Source organism: Brugia malayi, assembly GCF_000002995.4.
Source record: "Brugia malayi strain FR3 genome assembly, contig: Bm_v4_Chr4_scaffold_001, whole genome shotgun sequence".
In the NCBI taxonomy this organism is placed as follows: domain Eukaryota; kingdom Metazoa; phylum Nematoda; class Chromadorea; order Rhabditida; family Onchocercidae; genus Brugia; species Brugia malayi.
Genome location: NW_025062478.1, coordinates 3495988 through 3511081, shown reverse-complemented (window position 1 = coordinate 3511081; position 15094 = coordinate 3495988). Strand labels below are relative to the sequence as shown.

General features: G+C 29.0%; 4 protein-coding genes across 5 annotated transcripts; 1 reads left to right on the top strand and 3 right to left on the bottom strand.

Annotated features, from left to right (window-relative positions):
* Positions 1-284: 284 nt before the first annotated feature.
* On the bottom strand, positions 285-1424 carry Bma-rps-30 (40S ribosomal protein S30, putative; the record flags this gene model as incomplete). The annotated part of the gene is made up of 4 exons (XM_001902078.2): positions 285-382; positions 543-632; positions 782-911; positions 1344-1424. 4 exons carry the CDS (start codon positions 1422-1424, stop codon positions 285-287), a joined length of 399 nt encoding a protein of 132 aa, XP_001902113.1.
* A 1707-nt stretch (positions 1425-3131) lies between these two features.
* Positions 3132-4252, bottom strand: Bm6460 (Iron-sulfur cluster assembly accessory protein; the record flags this gene model as incomplete). Its single annotated transcript, XM_043081510.1, has 3 exons — positions 3132-3284; positions 3512-3601; positions 4091-4252. 3 exons carry the CDS (start codon positions 4250-4252, stop codon positions 3132-3134), a joined length of 405 nt encoding a protein of 134 aa, XP_042937444.1.
* A 686-nt stretch (positions 4253-4938) lies between these two features.
* Positions 4939-10109, bottom strand: Bm6705 (Iron-sulfur cluster assembly accessory protein; the record flags this gene model as incomplete). The annotated part of the gene is made up of 12 exons (XM_001902077.2): positions 4939-5058; positions 5528-5877; positions 6340-6528; positions 6600-6687; positions 7000-7146; positions 7408-7506; positions 7702-7884; positions 8069-8137; positions 8248-8389; positions 8619-8770; positions 9156-9224; positions 9975-10109. The coding sequence occupies 12 exons, from the start codon at positions 10107-10109 to the stop codon at positions 4939-4941; spliced, it is 1743 nt and encodes a 580-aa protein (XP_001902112.2).
* A 1947-nt stretch (positions 10110-12056) lies between these two features.
* Bm6414 lies at positions 12057-14249 on the top strand (the record flags this gene model as incomplete). Of its 2 annotated transcripts, XM_043081508.1 has the most annotated exons (5): positions 12057-12151; positions 12732-12896; positions 13018-13107; positions 13506-13589; positions 14105-14249. In XM_043081508.1, the coding sequence occupies 5 exons, from the start codon at positions 12057-12059 to the stop codon at positions 14247-14249; spliced, it is 579 nt and encodes a 192-aa protein (XP_042937442.1). The 2 variants fall into 2 exon arrangements, with proteins under 2 accessions (XP_042937442.1, XP_042937443.1); XM_043081509.1 differs by lacking the exons at positions 12732-12896; positions 13018-13107.
* Positions 14250-15094: the final 845 nt, after the last annotated feature.

The window sequence follows — 15094 nt, the reverse complement described above, 5'->3', positions numbered from 1 at the left end:
GAAAATCTCAAAAAGTCATATATTCCGAACCGGATTACATCCATTCACACTCTCACCACTAATGTTCGACTCTTACGTATGACAGTATTACCCAAACATTAATGGCGTAAGTTTTGTAAACGATAAATAGGGATATGTTCTATTTGTAAAAAATTAACTTGCATAAGAACAAAAATCAAATCAACAAATTTATTTCGCATAAGAACATTACATAAACTTTTCAAATGAATTAGTTCGTTAAATTATTCAAATATCAGTGAATATCATCCCATAAAATCTCATTTTTATGCAGCATTTGAATTTGGTCCACGTTTTCTTCCTATTCCACTAACCGCTATATTAACAAACCGCCTGTTATACTGGATACGACGAGCTGCTCGGCCTGAAAGCAATAAATTGGGCATATTGAAACAAATAAATTGCAAGCACAGGATGGAAGAAATACTAGAAATAAAATCAGCCGAAAATACTTCTAGTACACTAGTTATCAATAAAACAGGAACCTTACGATTCAAGTCTAAAAACCAAAAAGGAAACCTTACCAGTCTTCTTCTTTTTCTTTTCTTGTTTTTCAACCTTCGGAGTTTGAGCTCGCACTTTTCCTGCTCGAGCCAACGAACCGTGCACTTTGCCTTAAGCAGAATAGGAGATTCCAGCAATTTTGATAGATGAAAACAAACTATAGAATGGAATACCAGCTCATTTTCGAAAATAAGGGAGAGCGAACAGATGAAAAGCATTATTACGAATGGTGTTGACGTTAGTCACAGAACAAACTTACCTCCAAGAAGTCGAAATGAGACATCAATGTTTGCTTTATCGCAGATTCCGAAATTCATAAGTGGTGCTTTATCATCATCCAAAATTTCTGCGCCACACGTCAAAAGTGCACCATCTGCGCATAATAATGCCTAAAAAATAAAAAAGCATCATGGAATATAAGGTAGTGTAATATTTCCTTTCACTAATTATATTAATCTGTTGAACTCCAAAAGACAGATCGAACAGAACAATAAGTCCTATTAATGCAACGAATGCTAATGAAAAAATTTTCATTTTCGTAATTTTTGTCTCAGCTGCTATTTTACACATGAAAAGCAAAGTCTTTTACCAACAACTTCTCAGAACTTTCTAACCTATTCTACAATTACTACAAGTTTCCAAGTCTATTAAAATAGAGGCATCAGTCCAAATTTAAGATGATTATAATCTCTTCAAGTTTTAGGACAGAGTCATATTTTTTTCTTTTCATCTTAATCATAATGCTCAGCAATGGGAACAGTGAAAATACTGGACCAATCTTAATATACACAAATACCTATCATCAGAATAACAAAATGAACCTTGAGCTCGGCCACTGTACTCGTTTCCGAAATACATATCGTTCTGACTCCGTCATCGATGCCTCTTACAAAAATCTGCATTATTTTCTACGTTACCTTCTAAGCGATCTTGGTAGCTAAGTAAACCTGCAAAAAAGACAAATAAACTTTACTGCACTGGTTCCTTACCAAAACTTGAAAACATAGAGATGGGTTGTAACCAGAAATATAAACATTCCTAAATGATATATCATCTTTATCAAACATCAGTGATAAGTGAAATACTGGTTAACAATTTTTTATTGCAACATGATACAGTTTTGTATCGAAAAGATATAAAATTTTAAGAAGACTTCAAGGTAATCGATGAACCTGCTTTAAAGTATACCGCCAATTTCAGAATTTTTGAGACAACCTTATTCAAGATTGCATCAATCTTACAAACATGCTAGTCTTATAACCACAAATTTTTTGAAGCTATTTGAGATGTGCCAGTAATTATTTTCACTACTTGAGATGTACCAATAACTATTATAATTCCGGAATTAATCTTTAACCATATACCACTCCAAAGAACTTTTCGGAAATGTCACCTAGTATTACATATAATAAAATCAATGAAATGGTATAAAACGTAGGTTAAAAATAATAATCACGTAAAAGTACCTGAATCCCTTCAAACTATCCTAATAACAGATTCCGCTACAACCGACAATTAGGAAATAAATTCCAAACCTTCAGTCAAGATCACTTTCTGTTACGACGACATATTTTTGAGACCGCTGCGTTGGGTCACAACACAACTCGACGTACCTATGCGGAATTTATCACGAAGAACTCAACCACCGCAATACTGTCCACCCAATGTGCAGGAATTAATTCTTCCGGTGATCAATAAATGGAAAAATTGTTTCCGCATAACTTTATACTATTAAATGGAACACTGTTATGCACTTGAAATAATAATTTAAAATTTGATGGTCAAATTATCTATCACTTCGTTATCATGAATATCACATACTGATAATATAAGCTCAGATGAAACATCAGCAGTTTACATGAGATGTTCATCATGAATTTTTCATGTATTTAAGATGTGATCTAACAAATGTTATTAATCAATGAAGGATGCAATCAAAGATAACAATGTGATCGAACCTGATTTACGTTAGTTTACACTTAATACTAATTACAATCACAGTTATATATAACATAAGTAATAATATTGACATCACTTTATAATATATACAAAACTGATCATTAAATGTATGTTATAGTAACTTCAAGATTAGCAAATATTTCTGAAAAAAAAAATCAAATTAGTTTTTTGCATAAAATTTTTATGAAAAAAAAATTTCCACAACAGGAATTACTATGTAACTTCAGATTACACTTACAGCACTCCTGGCGTTATCAACTTTCTATATCACTAGATTATGACCGTATTAAACAGTGAAACAATGACTTCTAGAAATAAAAATGATAATCAAATGAAAGAATGATAGAAGAAAAAATAGGGCTATCCATTCATAATACGAAAATTACAGGTAACATCCAAAAATTGAGCATTAGACTTTCAACTTAAGTAATTATGTAGTTGCTAATTTGTCAAAAAATTCCTTTGTGTAACGCAGGCAATACTAGAAAAATTTGTTATTTATATATTTGTTATTTGTAATTCTTAAATACAAAATACTGCATTAATTTAATCTGCCTAATATATTCTATAAACAGAATCGAAAACTACATCTATCTTCATTACATATATTAAACTAATAATAAGAATTCCAAAATAAATACAAATTATTATCATATACTAAAACTTTCACCACAACCACATGTGCCTTTAATATTCGGATTGCGAAATACGAATTCAGAAGACAGACGATCTTCCACATAATCCATTTCACTACCTAATAACGACAGCTGCGCTTTCGGATCAATCCACAAACGTACACCATCCTCAAAATGAACTTGACATCAAATTACATCAAAGCTTTACAGGAATCATTATTTAAGAGATAAAAGATTTTACAGCCAAAGAATATAAATCAGGAAAATTAAATTAGTCCGATCAACGAACGGATAAGCATCAATAAAAACAGTATCACCTAATGACACTATACAGCTATTTGTTAAAATTGACATCATTTTAAGTAAAAATTACAACGAAAATCAATAATGATCACCTGTACAACTTCTTCATCAAATTTTGCTTTCTGTTGGGCATAATCAAGTGTATATGTCAGTCCATTACAACCACGTTGCCTTACGCTAATCTGAAACCAATACTTCTCGCATATTTTCCCCGTATACACATATTTGAAACTTTATACTAGATAAACTAATAAGAATAACTGTATTACTGAAACAATCCTGGCATCCTCAAATTGCTGAACCACAATTTTTTTTTTTTTTTTTTTTTTTTAAATATTCATCATTTTTTACAAGTTTTTACTTTATAGGACAAAAATTTTTTCTTTCGTATACATGCTTACTTCAGTGGTGAAGCAAAGTAACTTGCTACTTGCCTTTGTATTTCATTTAAAGAAAAAAAAAAGTGAGAATTTATATCTGTTGCCAGATTTTTTAGAATTCGAATTCCCAACAACAAAATGACCGGACATGTAAATGATTAAATCAAGTGATTCATCTTTGTCCAACTCTATCTTCAAAATATACCTTCGATTTAGTTGAACTTCTATTACTATTTAGCTTTTACTACCCTTCAAAGAATATTCAATTGTGAAACAAACGAAAAAACATACTTTTAGTGCTGTCGTTTCCGGTTGTTTGCTAAGCAAATATTTCACACGTTTTACAGCTTCAGGTGTCAACCATAATGCAATCTTCGATGGCATATCACGACGGATTGCGCCTTTGATGACCCGAGCTGCCGTACTAGCATGCCGTGAAATCATAAGCTTCATATAGATCCACACCGGTCTCTCAAATATTAATGTTAATAACAAAGTACCTGAAAAAAGAAATGCCTCCCTGATAAATCAGGCAAAAAGATAAAGTGTTCTCAAGAGTTCAAGTATTACTTTTCTCAAATTATACGTATACACATATGAAAAAGATTAAAACAAACTTAGTCATAGTAGAAAGACTTCAAAGAAGAATAAAAAAAAATCTCTTAAAGAATAATATTGGCAAATTGACATTCCGTAATTTGCAACTATTTTTAATTTTACAAAAAAAATGAATAAACAGATATGCTATAGAAAGAAGAAAGAAAATCTTCATCTTACATTAAATAGTAATGAAAAAAAAAATCATTTATTGACATAACATTTTCTATAATACATTATAATCGAATACACAGACAGGAAATAATTTATTCACTTCATCACTGAATAGTTAGTGGAGGAAATATCTCTTCTACTAATGAAAATGTTAACAAAACTTTCAATTTTGATTCTCCGCACTAAAATTCCAAAACATTCAAAGTTAAATAATTACTTTAATAGTATATAATTACTTAATAATACAATTTTTTTTTAACACGAAATACATGACTTATAACATACCCATAGTTCTTTGAGATAAAACATAAGAATTGCACACCCTATAAGGCAAAATTTCAGATGATCAATTATTCATTAATAAAAATTCAGAATGTCTGAAATGGAAGAAGTACTCCAACAGGCACACTGCTTCTATTTCCATATTCATCATATTCAATGGTACACATATCAGCTGGACCCATTGATACCAGTGTTGATGGATAAAACTGCAAAAACAAAAATTAACCACTTTCATTTTCAACATTGAATAATGAATAATGATTGAAAAGATATTCTTAGAAGACTTGAAAAACTAAATTAATATATATATATATATATATATATATATATATATATAAAGTCTTAATGAATTATACCTAACTGTATGATGAACAATTATTGTGTAGATGGATTTAAAATATCCTATTTCACTAAACATTTCAATATTGCAATATATACAAATGCTATACAGCATTTTCAAATGGCAATGACCAATGTGGCACCCAGTAAATGAATTGCTAGTAAACGATAGAGAGAGAGAAAAAAAGAAAAGAAAGGGAAAATAAGAATAAGTGAATAAATAATTTCAAGATCATCTCTTATGGAATCAATTTGATTCGTTTCAAGAATAATTTGTACTCTTTATTTGCATATAAACATCAAAGTATTTCAACCATAATAAGATAAAACATTTACTTGGCCATCACTCCATGGTGCAAGGCACTTATCACCAATTTTCCAAACCGGCAGCATCCCTCCGTTCATCATTCTATTATCGAAAGATTGTTGTTGTTGTTGCTGCTGTTTTTGTCGTTGCTGTTGTTGTTGGTATTGTTGTTGATATTGCTGTTGATGCTGTTGGTATTGTTGTCGCTGTTGTTGTCGTTGTTGTTGTTGCTGTTGTTTATATACTGGCCCATGAACTGCATTTTGCTGATAACCATGATTTTTATTTTCAAAACACACAATTTCTTGTGGAACATCATGAGCTTTACCAACACCTAACGGTCCATTATCAATCGAAGAAAGATGCAGTGCCGATAATTCTGAAAAACGAGATGAATAAATAACAACCATATAGTATTAATGATAACTACTTATGATATGGCATGAGTCATAATTTTAAAATCATCATCATTAATGAAATTCTGAAATTCTTACCTAAAACATATGGGATTAAATTTACATAAATCAACATAAAATCAAACAGTTTATCCTAAAAAATAAATGAAAAGAGATAGTCAGGCTATAAAATAATGATAAAACCAAATCATCCATATTGGTTACTGCAATTCTTTTAACTCGATCAATCTGAGTTAATTTGAGCTACAAAATTCTATGGATTGCATGTTAAAATTGACATAATAATGCTTTAAAATGTTAGATCGTAAGAAATTAGCAGAAACAGTGCTATTCCAAAATGATAAAATTATAATTGTTATTAATTTTTGAAACAAGTAAAGGAAAAGATTTAAGCAAAAAATCCCTTAAATAGTAGTAAGTTAAACCTTTGTTGGCCGTTGAAACCAACTGATCATCCGCATGATTCACTCGAACTTTATCATTCACCATATTTGTTGCATAGTTTTTTTCACGTTCTAATCGCCAATTACATTGTTTTCGATACCTATTTGAGTTCGAAATCTCGAATATATGTGAGCCATTAGTATTATCATCAGTTTGCTGATAGCGAAATCCTACAAAATTAAGCCTTTCAGTATGAGAAAATAAAACTACATCAAAACGTGACGAAATTTTGAATAATAACCTCTTTCATTAAATCTGCCCCTTCGTGGTCGATCCATTCCTTGAGTCTCGACATTCTGCTGATTCGTTTCAATTTTCTCCATCGGAAACTGAACGCCCGTGTTGACAATTAAACGCTTTGTATTTTTTTTTTTTCTTTTTTTGTGGATAAATCTAATTTAAATCACATCTTTTTAAAATATCATCGTCAGGAACTATTTTGATGAAAGATAAACCAAAAATGAAGAACCATTTAATGCTTACTGAACTGAAACATTCCAGTAAACATTTTGTTTACGAAAAAGCATAGTAGAGAAATAAAGAAATTTTGAAGTAACAAATTCATGAAAGAAATATTTAAAGTGTGATAATTAGAAACAATTAAAAAAGTATTCCAGTGATCTAATCAAAATCCAACGAACCTGCAGGTTACCAAAATTTTGATATCCTGTAGATATTCCATCAGGCATGGGAACTTTCGACTGCATGAAGTCATAGAGAGTAGGAGGATTCGACGGTCGATGAACTGGCAGCAAATTTTTCTTGTCATCACGGACTGAACGTCGATCCTAAATTATCATAAGGCTAATCATTAGTATATTGTTAATCATTATTATTTTTAAACTGTTACATTAAAGTAACGACGCATTTCTTTGATGCAAAATGCCCACCCGATATTGATTGTGAATACTACAATCAGTCAGTGCACATCTTGAAAAAATTACAGAAGGGTCCTCGAATCCGAAACTATCAACTTAAATAAAAAATTATTTAAAAGCTTTTTCAAATCTTTTCAAATTAAAACTGTTAAAAGCAAGAAAAAACAAAACCATATTTTCCGTGTCAGGTTTTCCTTTTATCACCGGATCTTTCTTGCTGTTATTGTTACAAGAAGTTGAAGCACAATTCTCTAGTGGTTTGGGCTTCAACTAAAATAAATACTATTTTAATTATACACCATTCTAATTCTTTTAAAAATTATGAAAAGAAACAGAATAAGAAGAAAAAAGAGAAAGGATTTATTGGCTAAATAATAATGTCATTCAGGAGATTAGAAATATACATTTGTTGAGTGTTATCATCAGTATTATATCAAACTAATTCTTTAAATTATTATAAATTACCTGACTACGCGCAAATTTCTTTATGGCATTATTTTCGATAACATGATCAATTTGAGCTTTTCTAGCAGCACTGAAATCATCACCACGTTCATCAATCATTTTTTTGTTTAATCCACTAATTATATCATTAGCTCGGAACATTTCATTAGTGGCATTAACCGGAAGACAAGACTGCGGTAATCGCTGAAAAAAAAATGGATATCAAAAAATGACAAGCTCAAAATTTCAAAATCATGAAAAAATACAAAAATAAAAAAAAAAAAAAGATTAAATGATTGAAACTATCACAGATGCACAATGCACCAGGTCGTAGAATGCAGGTAAATGGTTATTTTTTTGATATTCCCGAACAATTAACAAGTTTTACCTGTTTAGAAAATTGAGTCCATTTTGGAGCATTACTTTCAATGTTTCGTATTGGTTTCTGTTGCCAATTCTATAAAGTTTAGCTATATTTTATAAATTTATAAACCGGAATAAAAATTTTTGTAATGCAAAAATTTATCGTGAACAAATTCACTACTACATAAAAATACTATACGAAACCTTTTCCATGTTCCACTTCTCGATCATCTTTTCAACATTTCCACCCAATACTTGGCAGTTGGTTTCGTTTATTAATAACATTCCATTCTCAATTGGAATTTTTCCAGCCAAACAAACTTTTGTGCCTGGTGGTGTTTCAGCGCTGAAAATTTTTAATGAAAAATAAAAAAAAAGAAAAAACAAGAAATAAGTAAACAAAAAAAAAAAAACGGTAAATTTTTGGAGCGATTTGATGTTTCATTAAACATATATTCATTGCTAATATCGAGAATAACAGCTCTGGTATTAATCTTTCATAAATATCGTAAACGATTCAGAAATGATATACTAAAACCATAAGCCAGATCACATATATATTTCAAAGAGCATACTTCAACTTTGGTATAGGTTCAAACAGTAATGCTTGAATGCTGGAGAAACCATCACTTAACTGAATCTTGATAAGACCATCGGTATGCGTTATTTCATTATACTTTGGATATGAAACATTACGTTGCTTTACAACTTGAACGACCAAAGGTCCCTAAAGAAAACTTATAATAATAAAGCAATTAAAATCAACCTAAATTTTGTTATGATGTGAGATCTGAAAATTATTTATGATATCCAGTAAGTAGAGAAAATTAAATTTTTTGGTCTTTACTGAATTACTTTCAATATTATCTAAATGCCAAAAGTACGACATATTTTCAGCCTACCACTTATGTGTACCAATTTTCGGAACAGTTGACTAACCGTCTACATTCTTTGCTATATCACTAAAAAATGTCCATCTTCTAATCTCATGTCAGTAAAACTGTCAAAGTTAATGTTACGGCTATGCTAACGTTAAAAAACAAAAAGAAAAACGAGATAAATAAACAATATAGACATCGAACAAATAGTATGTACGTATAAATCTAACATACCTTAAATTCACCTAATTGTTTATTGATACGATCTGAAAGTAACGGTACAGCATATTCACGCAAATCAGCCTGAAATAAAAAGGAAATAAGAAGTAACATGTGATTTTTTTATAAAACCATCCAAAATCTCGGGCATTATATCAATAATTCATTCATTCCAACTAGAAAGCCGAAGTAATAACAACTAAAACTTTACTTAAAATATAATTAAAATTCAAAACAGGCATTCAAATTAACAAGCGTTGTTTATTTTCATGTGTTGAGCAATTTCAAAAAGTATCTGCAATAAGTATTTATAATAATTCTTTCATAAAAAGAAAAAAAAAAAGTATGAAATAAAAAGAGGAAGAAAAATATTATAATGCTTTTATACCTAGGAGATGAAATTTCCAAATGGGTAGAAATCCATTAGAAATAAGGAATCTCCCGATTAATATTGCTCAAATTGTAACCACATGAACAAATTATAAATGACATGTGGGATATGTTAATGAGCATAATATTAAAAAAAAGAAAAAAAAAAAATTTTTTTTAAAAGAAAAGAGGAAATAACTAAATAATTCACACTCAAACTAACTTGAAATAAATTACAGTTAAGAAATTAGCTGTAATTAAGCTATGCAAATTTTATAAAAGCTAGTTAAAAAAAAAAAAAAAAAAAACATAAAACTAATCGGTGAAACATTTATTACAGAAGAGATGAGATACTGTAGAGATATACGTTCTGTAGAGATAGTTTTCGTTTTTTTTTTTTTCTAAAGCAGTTTTTGGAACTTCATCTGAAAGAAAGAAATGCAAAGAATGAAAAACTAAGCTTACATCGAGAAGTTGTTTCTTTAATTGATTAGCATCTTGTATTTTTGAAATTGATTCACCAATAAAATTACTCAGTTGTTTTCCATTAATCGGCCATCCTTCACATACCAATAGCTCTTCCAATGCATCCCCGCCCATTTATTACTAAATCTTGCATCCATTACTTAAACCAAAACATAAATTTATAAGTAATATATAAATAAAATTCCATTTTAAATATATAAATAATTGCAAGACTAATTTTCATGTCGCATATTACAATAAACTATGTTTAAAAATGACATAAACATAAATATATATAATAAAAATGAAATTTGAAGCACTCTTTCGTTATAAAATTACATCAAAAATTCGCAAAAATCAAAAGTTATCAAAAGGCAAAATCACGATAAAATTTACAAAGTATGGTTAAAATCCTACTGGATGTAATTAAATTAGTCACTTTATAGCTAAACGTATTAAAAATATATGGTAATTTATAATCGGTAATAATAATAAATAATAATAAAGTAATAATGGTAATATTCGCGAAACAAATAATCCGATTAATCTAATTTATACTTAACTGTACTCATTAATTTTACAAAATACGTTGGTTGAGTAGTTTTATAGATAATAAGTTGATTAATCAACATTTCATTAATGCTCGGAGTTAAATATGATAAAATTTGAGGAAAAGAACACTGATGAACCAATTTAAAATCCCCGCAAAATCCGATTCGATTTTGATATATTAATGAAGAAAATTGTGAATATTGTTTCCATATTTCCTTCCAACGCGAATAAAATGGGAAAAAATGAAAAAAAAAAAGAGAATTATCCAAAAAATCAAAATGACAACCTTAAGAAATTTCAAATCCAGCAAAAACAAAAACGCAAATAAAAGAAGCAACCGTTCTTCAAAGTACTAATAAGATGAAACTGAAAAATGAATGAAAGAAATTATACATTTATATACACATAAAACACAGCATAATGACACCTTTTGACTTTAACCGGAATAATAAATCAAATAATTAAAGAAACCGAAAAATGGAACAGAAACTTTCATAGCCAATTATTTCCAAAGTTTGTGTTTTATTTTTCTTTTTCTTTTTTGTTTTGGGCAATACTATGTTTTTGTGTGGAAAGTTAATTTTTCAACAAATTATAAACAAAAATATGCAAAAAATATTGATTAATAATAAATTTACGAAAATTGAATTTCGATCACACATAATTTGTTATAAAACTAAGTAATTATAATTGTAACAAATTAGCCCATTCCTAAATTTACCTTAATTTATCGAAAAAAAAAAAAACATTAACATGTCGACTTATCCTGTTAAATCAGTACTTTTCGCACGTTGAACACAAACCTGTCCTAGCTGGCTATTTTCCGGATCTTTCCGGATCCGGTCATTATCAATTAATTCATAATCATTGTATACAGCACTATTTTATAAAAAAAATTTATAAAAATTTTCACTAATATCATTTTACATATTACAGTTAGATATTTTTTTCAAACTTTTTATCATTTTATCAAGTGAATCACTCATTCACTCTCCTCTCATGTAATCGTGTGCTATTTCATCGTTGCTTTTTTTCTATCATTCTTTCTTGATTTTATTTATCTTTTATGCTATCTGAAGTAATTTCACTCTTTCCTATTATTTAAACTCCTCAATGCCTTTTTCTTTTGCCATCTCCTGATTTTTGCCGGAACAATAGTTAAAATGAGTTCGTTGTTTATGGAAACAGTAAAATTACCGCATACGATTAATGCGGTCAAAATTTCCGGTTGTGACTGATTTGAAAAGTTTTTGATTTAATAACTCAAATTAGCAGTCTTTAAATATATATGTATATGAGCATGACAGTATAGTCTATGTTGAAATTACTTTTAAGGCTTTCTTTGGCTCCGGAATTGTATACCTTTATAAATACTTTTATGGCTATGGCCATAATTATACGGTCAAAATGAATTAGATATTTTTTGAAATACAAAATCATATACCTAAAATTTGAACATTTCTTAGCATTTTTATGCTATTCTTTGATTATTTTTATTATTGCTCTTGCTTTTTTTTTTTCAGGACAAAAATGGATGTAAAGAAGAAATTAGTAAAGAAAGCTACGAAATTAATCAATACTGAAAATGCTATCGGTGGTACCACACGCTTTGAAAATTTTCCAAGGTTACATCTTTGTTCAATACTTTATCTTTGTTCAGTGAGTTGTTATTAGGTAGTTTTCGGATATTTCTTTCTTTTGGATAAGCTGGTGATGTTTTGGTTTTTTTTTTTTTTTTGGAATTTTAAAAAAGCTTAAGGAAGGTGGAAGCTTACATACATCAATCACTTCCCTTTTTTTCTCTAAAAAAGTTTATAATAGTTTCAAGAAAAAAAGTTGCTGTTACACTTTTTTTTTACTTAATAAATCTAATAGTATTCTTAATCCTTTTTCTATATAAAATAATTGATTTAATTGATTGGTTTTTTTTTGTTCTACTAGATTAGTTAGTATTAATATTAGGATTAATATATTAATATTTCTGATTTATCCTTGAAAGAAAAATTTTATCAAACATTTTACATTGTTTATTACATATTCGTCAGTTTCATAACATTAACATTGTCTCTTATCAACACTATCGCCTTGTTGTAAGATATCGAAAAAGTAGTAATAATACTATCGCCGCTACTTTTTTAAAAAAATTTGATAATATAGCTAAAATGAATTTTTTCTGCATAACTGATTGATTAAATTAATTTTTAGTGAGAAGATTCATTTCACGTTTTTATGGGGTACACACTTAAATGACGAGGAATTTCAATGGATTTTCCAATTGTTTGTAGTTAATATGCGTGCAATGTATGAGATCTCTCAATGGGGATACGACGAAGCAAGCAAAAAACAGGAATTTCAAGCGACTACATCAAGGTATTTGTAATATTTGCTATCGAAAGGTTGATTCATAGAATAGTAGTTTTATTTATTATTATTATCTTAACTTTATCGTTCTTTTATTAGATAGTAAACGACATGAAAATACTGTTTACAGATATATTATCGCAAGGAATGAAACTAATAAACCGATCGCTTATTTGCATTATCGTTTTGATATTGATTTCGATTCAGCTGTATTATATTGGTTAGTGTTTGTTAACATTGATTTTAGCTATATTATCAAATTTTTCTAAAAAAGTAGCGGCGATAGTATTATTACTACTTTTTCGATATCTTACAACAAGGCGATAAGTGTTGATAAGAGATAATGTTAATGTTATCAATAGAGAAACGATGTGTTTTGGGAACTTTATTCAAACTGAAACGGTGTTATCACATGTTATAATTTGGATTACAACATTTATATGAGCTGATTTTTTGGGGAATTCAAATGATATGCATTAGGAACAAGTTGGAAGGGATGACATCTAAGTTTTTTTGCTTACTGTGTTATGATTTTAACGGAAGAAAGATGAATTGAAATCTTTTTTTTTTTTTTTTTCGGAACTTCCTGTTATATCTGGAATTTTTTTTTTATTTCAGTTATGAGATACAGGTAGAAAGCGAATATCAAGTTAAAGGTATTGGATCGACTCTTTTATCCATTGCCGAATGTATTGGAAAGAAGTAATCATCATTTTTATACTGTTCAACATTTTCTCTTTCTTAGATAGTAGGAAATGAAAGGGAAAAACACTATAATGCATAATTGAGCAATGAAACCAAAATTTGCATATGTTTGTGCTGAACTCAAAATTATGAAAGTTTTCAGAACTTCAGCGAATTGAACTGCTAAAAATAAATTTTTGTTAAAACTATAACAGACCCTATTGCACACTAATATATCTCAGTAAGCCGGTGATTCTCAAAAGCTCTTGATTTTTTGTATAATAAAGGTGAAAATATTTAAATGGTAGATATTTATGTGAAATAAGCAGGTATAACCCTAAGGTTAGCAGTAAGACATCAACAAGTATATGATTATGGCTGATACCGGACTTTATTGTCTATTATGTTCATGATTGGTGAACTAGCATTAGCTTTAACCTGGATGAAAAATGGATAATAATTATTTATTAAACTGAAATTTTGCGATGATGAATTTTGATGTGCTATTTATTTGGAGTGCTGGATAATTTTAGGATGTCAATGGACAAATTGATGGCTACAGTGTTTGCATTTAATGGAAATTCGCTTGCATTCTTTCACAAGAATGGCTTTAGTGTTGATTCATCATGTCCAGACTCTGGTGATTATCTGATTTTATCAAAATCGTTATCTGAATGATGATCTCATCTGATGTAGTTATCTTATTTTTTCACTTGTTATAGAAAGATTTCATATTTCACATGTACATAAATCTTATTTTCGTTTTATTATAGCTGATATAATTTACTACCAGTTGAAGAAAAAAAGAATAGATTCCTACACATTTAATAGTTTGTTACAATTTAGATAAAAAAGGCAATAATTTCGAGCCTAAGTTATAGAGCACCTGAAAAAAGGTACAGCGATTTATTTAAATATATCGGAAAACATACAACTATGCATGGAGTAACTAAAATATATATATATACATAGAAATGACATAACCGGGCAACCAATTATAATATGTATATTATTTATTAGATAAACACAAGACAATTCTCCTTCCGCTGAATTGCTTCTTGGTTGGAAATGCAGATAATGATAGGGAAAATAGGAAGGGAAGTTCGTAGCGGAAGTGGCAGTTAGTTTTTGATGACAGGTTTTAAAGATGGATCCAAGATTAATTTAATATGCAAGTATGAACATTTGGGATGGATTAAATTAGATTATTGTATAGTTTTCATTCGTAGTTGAGATTGCACAATGTTTAGAATATTTAAATTACAGTTTCAGTATTTGGTGCATTTTGAATTGTGAAATTCATTGTATTCAATAAAGTTTTTTTTTTTTTTTTTCGAATTAATTTGTTTGCTCGTTTCTTTATTTTGTTTCGAATACACTCACATTGTTCATTTTTGTTTTTGATAATGAAATCGAGTGATAGCTGTGACTTTGCTCCTTATATCTCTTTTTTTTTTTTTTTTTTTTATCATTTTCAACCAGAAATTAACAAATATGAGAAGTATCAGTAGTTCATCATCTGC